The sequence below is a fragment of the Sinocyclocheilus rhinocerous genome, unplaced genomic scaffold (genome assembly GCF_001515625.1).
Source record: "Sinocyclocheilus rhinocerous isolate Xijiao unplaced genomic scaffold, SAMN03320098_v1.1 scaffold8758, whole genome shotgun sequence".
NCBI lineage: Eukaryota > Metazoa > Chordata > Actinopteri > Cypriniformes > Cyprinidae > Sinocyclocheilus > Sinocyclocheilus rhinocerous.
Window position 1 is genome coordinate 10,313 of NW_015664184.1, and position 7,605 is coordinate 17,917.

The window sequence follows — 7,605 nt, forward strand, 5'->3', positions numbered from 1 at the left end:
GTGTTTTTTCAATGTATGCTTCAGACACGGGTCACGACGAGGCGTTCCCCATAGCGACCCCTAGAGGACGCAGTGTCTCGTTCCCTACTCAGGGAACCATGGTTACATAAGTAACCTGAGACGTTTTACCTCCAAAAGCGGCACATATTGGCAAAAAATTAATTTGCATGTTCATTCAGACCAACGTGAAAAGACCAACAAGTGGGCAAACAAAATGCTAATGTTTCACGTTGATGTCAACATGAAACGGCTTGGGATTCGTTTTAAAAACGACTCGTTTCAATGATTCAGAGTCGACTCTTTCTTTTGAGAGACAATAACTTTATACCCGGTGCACTTTCAGATTTAAAACGTGGCAGGATGTTTTCATTCACGTAGAGCTGTGTTACACACTGCATGAAAGGTAATTTTCAAAAATCCATAATAGGGGCACTTTAAATGTGTTCGGAAAAGATCAGTCCTTCATCCCATCATAAATGGCCAATATTTTAGTCTCACCGCTAGATCATGTCGATGCGATTCTCTCGCTTGCTTTTGAAATGGATCAGTTTGCCAGATTCAACCCATTGGTTTTGGAATCAAAGCTACATGACTAGAAGCAGCAAAGCTCCAGGTAGCTCAGTTTTATGTGATGAATATCTCAAGGAATCGAGTCCAGAACATCCTCTGTGGTACTTTCAGATCATGTGATCTACAGTATTTCTTTAGTGCCCATCAATCTGAGCTTTAGTGCCTTTGATTATGATCTGTTTGGAACATACGGAACACAGATGCACTGGCCACATACAAGCTGAATAGACCTTTTTTTTTTCCTGTTTCCTAGGACAAAATACAGTACGGTAGCATTGGCATATGCCATATGCAGTGTCTGAATACCTCTTAAAAACGATTGTAAGAGAAGAAAAAAGGTTTACAGTTTAGTTATTGCTAGTGTTGTATCAATGCCAGCCTTACTTTTTTGTTAAATGATGCTTTGTAGTGCCAACACTGGTGAATTGAAAATGAGTTGCAGTTTATTGTTGAGAATTGAATTATTTTTGTTGTCCTGGCCTTTACGTTGCATGCATTTCTAGTCCTATTTTATTACAGTATACGTTAAAGAAGAGTATTTGATGTTCTATTGACGAACGATAAATAAAGTGCGCAGTCTTGTAACTTTACTGACTTTCTCTGGCTCTACAAGAAAAATCTCGTTATGAAAAGTAGCAAATTTACATTTCTTTGAGGTACAAAACACATTCAGATTTCACCCATTACTGTATTTGTAAACGATAAGGTCTTTTTATTTTGTGCATGACAGTTCAAATGTTTAGAGCCGGTCTCTTATGCTCACAAAGGCTGCATGTATTTGATCAAAAAATAGTAAAGCAGTAATATTGTAAAACATTTTTACAATTTAAAGTAACTTTTCCTATTTTTATTCCTGTGATGACAAAGATGCAGTCTTCAGTGTCACATGATCCTTCAGAAAGCGTTCTAATATGCTGATTTGCTGCTCAAGAAATATTTCTTATCTATGATGAAAACAGATGTGCTGTTTAATATTTTTTTCTGAAAAATCAAGACTTTTTTTTCCAGAATTATTTAAACAGGTTCAAAAGAACAGCATTTATTTGAAATATGAATAGTCTTTACTGTCACTTTTGATCAATGAATATATATATATTTTATAAATGTCTTTAAAATAATCTTACTCACCCCACACTTCCAAACAATAGTGTATCTAAGTAAACATTATAAAAACATTTATTTCACCAGAATAAAAAAGGTAGATTCTGCATAAAGAAAAAAAGTGTCCAATTAGGATTACTTTTTATTTACATAAATATTTGTTTACTGTGTTAGTCAAACAAAAGTGCAAGTCACAATGCGAAAATTACTCAAGGTCCTAAAATAGGCTTTTAATGTCCTAATTATTATTATCATTATTTTTATCTTCTTCAGGTAAAATACGACCTGAACTTTTTTTTTTTTATATCAATTACCTGAATCAAACAATAAATGACACTAGTAAACAACTCAATGAATTTAATTTTTACTGCCATAAACAACAACATACAAACAATTCTACAGAATCATCCTCAACCTTTCAACGGCAAGATTCTCACATTTTAGCAAACTCAAACCTTGCCTCTAAAACAATCATAAACGGTTCCAAGTAAACAGTGCAAATACACACCAACTGCCTCAACAAGGCCTCCAGAGTTTACATGATGCTACTGGAAAAAGACACCTCGTCATAAACATAAAAAAGTACACTTGCTGGTTAATTCCACCTTAGATCAGACAAAGCATGGCACAGGAGTGTCTGAAGAAACATCAATAATTCTTAACTTGCTTGTTTTAAAAAATACAAAATCAATACACAAGACACTTGTGGAGTCACTGATAACCACAGCAACAGATGCTAGAGTTGCAAATGAAATTTTCACAGCAATCTTCTCCTAAATTGCAGCTATGCAAGATTTTTATTAAACAAGCTAGAGGAGTTGATGAATATGAAATCACATTCCGTATTCTGGAATACTGACTCTGAAACGGCATAAAAAAAAAAAAAAAAATTCAAGAGAAAATTTACCTTCTTTTTATTTTAGCAAACAGACAACTACCAATTCTGGCTTTAAAACAACAGCAATTTCCACTGAAACCATGTGCCAGATTTTGAATTTAAGGAATTTTTTTGATCCTTTGCAACTCTAACATCTGTCCATCTCAATGATCCTTCGGTTCTAGGCTGTTTTGAGGCATGCTGGTCTAGCTTGAGAACGTCATGTCCGGGTGAGTTTATCTGGAGGCATGAAGCCCGAGTCTCCCAGCGCTACACACACACATATATATATTATTTTATATAATTATAATTATTTTATAACTATTATATATATTAATCCAAAATGCCGCTGCAAGATTAATCTTTAATGAGCCGAAAAGAACGCATGTTTTTTGCTTTAACAAGCTTTTAGCTGTCAAAATGTCAGTCTTGGGGAGTATTCATATAATATCTAAAATATCAGTTTTTGCTGTAGCATTGAAATAATTCATGTCATCTAAAATGCTGCCATTGTAATCACCTTATTTCTAACAAAACAACTATTGTGATATATATATACTGTAGTTATCTTGAAAAATCAAATTACTCTTATTGCAATATAAATTTTTGGTGATATCGCCGCCCCTAAACACACAAAGCTATCATACAAGTCTCAGAATACAGCACACAAGTCATATGGATTTGCTTTTTTTTTTTTGGAGGGGGGTCATTTTTAGAGCCTGACATTATCCATCCACTTTTACTTTGACTGTAAGGAGGACAAAACACCCAGGAGATTTTGCTAAACTTCTTTTGTGCGGTTTTTTTTTTCAATACCATGCCAGCTTCTATGGCTATATTCATGACAAGAGCAAGGTTGAATGAAACACAATGAAATGCCTGCTACAAGCCATTATGACTCACTTGTATGATCATCCAATCATAACTGAATTAAATTAGGTGAAGAAGAATAGAACAGTTTTAGCTGAAAGGTTTAATCCTAGATCAACTCTTCAGTAGGGCTGTGTATTGGCAAGTATCTGGCGATACGATACATATCACGATTAGGGATGGGTACCGAAACCCGGTATTTAATCGTCCCGGGGCTAAATTATGAAAGACCGGGAATTCCCCTTTCAGGTGACTCTTATGGGGGGATTTTTTTAATTTGAGGGTGGAGCTGGGGTATTTTTTAGACCTATTTTTAAACTACTATCATCTAATCTAAAAATGTTTTGTCACACAGTGTAATTGTGTTTTATAACGTTGTTGATTCATATTTATATTATGAGGAAGATACTTAAAAAGTACTTTGATTTTAAACTCTGAATTTATTTGAACTAAAAAAGACAAGTAAACAGTCAGTAGTAAAATAAGAATAGATAAATGACAAGCAATGACAAATAAATACAATAAGATACAACTGAAATTTATGTGCTTTACGTTTTTCAGGCAGGTATAACAGTAATATTCAGGTACAGAAATACCACAGAAACTGAATAATCTATTCAACTTTAAAATAACACTGATTAGTCTTCTGTGTCCAAATAAACATGAATGGCAGACAGTAGCGGGTTTATTTAGGTTGCTGTCTCTTTAAGACCTCATGCGCGGATCTAACATATACTGTTACACAAGTTTTGTTTCTCAACTGTTTACATTCACTTAATAGCCTATCTTATGTATAAAACACTAAAAATGCCTGCACACTGGTGCATTTACAAATTGATGTTTTATATTCATTTCATTAAATATTTATTTTACATTTCAGAATATAAAGCAATGTTAATTCAGCTCTTAATTTGTCATATATATATATAAAAAAAAAAGTACCGATAAGAATACCGTTAAAGTACCGAATCGATAAGCAGTATCGGTAAGAGTAGTAATACCGTTAAAACCTTAACGATACCCATCCCTAATCACGATACAAGGGTGCGATACGATATGTTGGGATACATTGCAATACTGTAAGCAAGGACAATATATTGGGATATTTCTTATTTTAGGAATAGGATATACTTTTAGGAAAGCTGTCATTAAGAACACCATATGCAAACCTTAGCAAAAAATAAATAAAAATATATTATTTAACCAGAGCACAGTGGGATCTGCATTTGCATTAATCAGTCCCTGTAACATTCAACGTTATTGAACCACTTTTAGTGCAGTACGAGTAAAGGGGGGGAAAGTAAAGTGCTTGCAGGATTCTTTAGTTAAATTAAATATATAAAGCTGTTATAATTAGACCATATTTATTTTTAGACCTTGCTTAAAGGTTCATAGTTTAGGTTTACTATTGTAACATACAATGTCATAACATTTTTAGAGAGAAGACGACTATATTGCGTTTTTGAGAATCGATACAGTATCGCCAAACAAAATAACGCGATACTCACGTGTATCGATGTTTTCTTCAGAATGAGTCTGTACCTGGCAGGTATTTGCTGATGATGTTGACTGTCTCTGTAGCTCTGGTCATGGAGGAGTGGATGAGAACGTCGTACTTCAGTCCGAGCGCCGCTAATCTCTGTCCTGTATACTCAGCCTGTTCACGTCCTGCAGCCAAGACAGAAACCAGCATGTGATCGACTTGGTGGCATAATGTAGCATGTAATGGATTAGTTTGAGCACTTCTATCATTTGATATATGCTGAGGGATCAGTACCTAAAGGAGTCAGTATCCTCTCTTTATCTCCATCCCCCTTGAGGTTGTACTGAGAGTGTCTGATGAGGAAGATGTGGCGTGTGGCTTTGGGTTTGCTGTTCTCCACATCTGGACTTCCACTGTCGCCGGCACTATCCTTTCTCTTCCCGTTCACCAGAGATGAGGGGTCACGTCTGAAAGCGTCAAAAAGTGTTCAAACTAGCTATTCACAAAGTAGGCCCAATGAACTCAGTCCAGTAAATAATGACTGACACATACACTGCATTGAAGGCATACATTTTTATCAGTTAAGAAAATAGCTACAATATGGTTTATAATATTCACTGTTTATGAACAAAAAAAAAACATTTAAAATAGCTGCTACAGTTTTAAAAATCACATTCACGTGTTTTATTAATGTTTGAAGACTATTAACTATATGTTAAAGGTTTGCTGTTTTACCTTTTTTTTTTTTTTTTCATAGTTTCATCATTTTGATGAATTTTACTGAATCTGATTTATACTGAACCCCACCATAAATTGTTCCAGATTTTAAACATTATACAAGGGTCAAGTCTATAACTGAACCTGAAATTGTCAGTGGGCAGACACTTTCAAAAGTGCTTATAAGTAAGCACAGTATGTAAGAAGAAACTATGTCTAAGACTAAACCTTCCTGAGCAAAATAAATAAATAAAAAAGGTCCCTGACACCATTTCAATCACTGCTAAATGTGATGCGGCTAGTTAGTGGTTAAAGACTTGGGATCAAACCTAAAACTGGGTGATCCATTAATTATAACCACCGATCAAAGCATTAAACCTCAGGCTACACTAACTCGCCATAAATGAGTTTCGGACATGGTTGCCATGGCAACACAACGGTTTTCTGAACATGTACGATGGTAGTACCATATTATTCTTAGAGATACCTTAAAATACTATGTAAATATAATAGTAATCAATCAGAAATAAGTCTATATTGCTTACTTGTCCCAATTATAATCCCATCCGTTCGCAGTGGGCCATGCCGGAGGCTGCGCTGCTTGCACGGCAGCCAGAGTCTCTCTTAACCGGCATCGGTCTGCGAAGTAGCCGTGCTTATCTGCCGCGACCGCCGCGCACACCAGCACCGCGGATCCGCCGGCGAAGCCGCACGCAAGACTGATCGCTCTCCGAGACGACATGACTAAAAAGAGAGGAGTCAACGGAAACTAACGTTAACGGCTGCTCTTCAGCGCTATGAAGCGCACTGAGTCACTCTGGTGAGGAAGTGCCGCCGTTTCCTCCTTTCACACAATGACAAGCTGTCACTGGTACCTCGCCGTGACCATTAAAAAAACAAAACAAAAAAAAACAGTTTTTCTTTCTACGCCATGTGTAAGAGAATGTATTTGGACTCAAGAAACTTCCAAAAGCAGTCACGACGAATGTGTGAAAACAGCGACAAAAAACACGTAATTTCTGAAAATAAAAGTCCCCAGCATACAAAGTAACAGTTTACAAGTTATCAGTTTTTTCTTCAAACAAATTAGTTATTAAATATTTGTAAACATTTCCAAATATGCTTAAATATTGATTGTGCTTTATTCAATTACGTATTTGTTTTATACGTATTAATTAACGTATTAATATTCGTTTCAAAACATTGAATTACATTGAATAAAATACAATGAATATTTAAGCATATTTGAAACTGCTAAAAGTGTTTATATGTGGGTGTGTGTGTCACTTTTAGCAGTTTCAAATATGCTTAAATCTATGCTTAAATATTCATTGTATTTATGCAATTAATTCTACACTTTGACATATTTACGTCATATTTATTTTATGATTTATTTTTCTATATTAGGCTATATTATTCTATTTTGCTCCAGACCTGTAGATGGCAGTAAAATGTCAGAAAATGTTGCCCATGAGCAGCGGATTTATGTTTTGATTATGGTGGCGACATGTTTTGCTGTTGTTAATTAAAGTTGTATTTTATTTCGATTGTACGTATCATATATCCACATATCTGTCCCCTGAGTTGTAGTAAAGATGGACACGGACGAGGAGGGAGACAATGACTGGGATCGCAGTTTAGAGTCAGACATGCTGGAGACAGGTGGGTTTATAACTGGACGACTGTGTCAATTTGATATGTTTTTATTATAGCCTCTTAAGACCCGAGAAAAGATTTTTAGGAAAAAAAAGAGTTTTTTTTCATGTCTTTACATTGTTTAGAGCATTAAAAAAAATGATTTATTTTTTTAAAAATTATATTTCGTTCATAAATTATGCTATGTCCTCGGTAGAGGACATCGGGACTCAATTTAAAAAAAAAATAAAAAGACATGAATGAACATGCATAGGCAAAAACAATAGATTTTTTTAAAAACCAATACATTTTTAGTTTTCAGGATTTTTTTTTTTTTCCAGACTTTGTATAA

General features: G+C 34.9%; 1 protein-coding gene across 1 annotated transcript; it reads right to left on the minus strand.

The window, feature by feature from the left end:
- Positions 1-4,868: 4,868 nt before the first annotated feature.
- Positions 4,869-6,624, minus strand: LOC107729793 (serine/threonine-protein phosphatase PGAM5, mitochondrial-like). The gene is made up of 3 exons (XM_016540495.1): positions 6,164-6,624; positions 5,196-5,368; positions 4,869-5,086 (listed from the first exon to the last, which is right to left on the minus strand). The coding sequence occupies exons 1-3, from the start codon at positions 6,358-6,360 to the stop codon at positions 4,944-4,946; spliced, it is 513 nt and encodes a 170-aa protein (XP_016395981.1). The 5' UTR covers positions 6,361-6,624; the 3' UTR covers positions 4,869-4,943.
- Between the last annotated feature and the right edge of the window lie 981 nt (positions 6,625-7,605).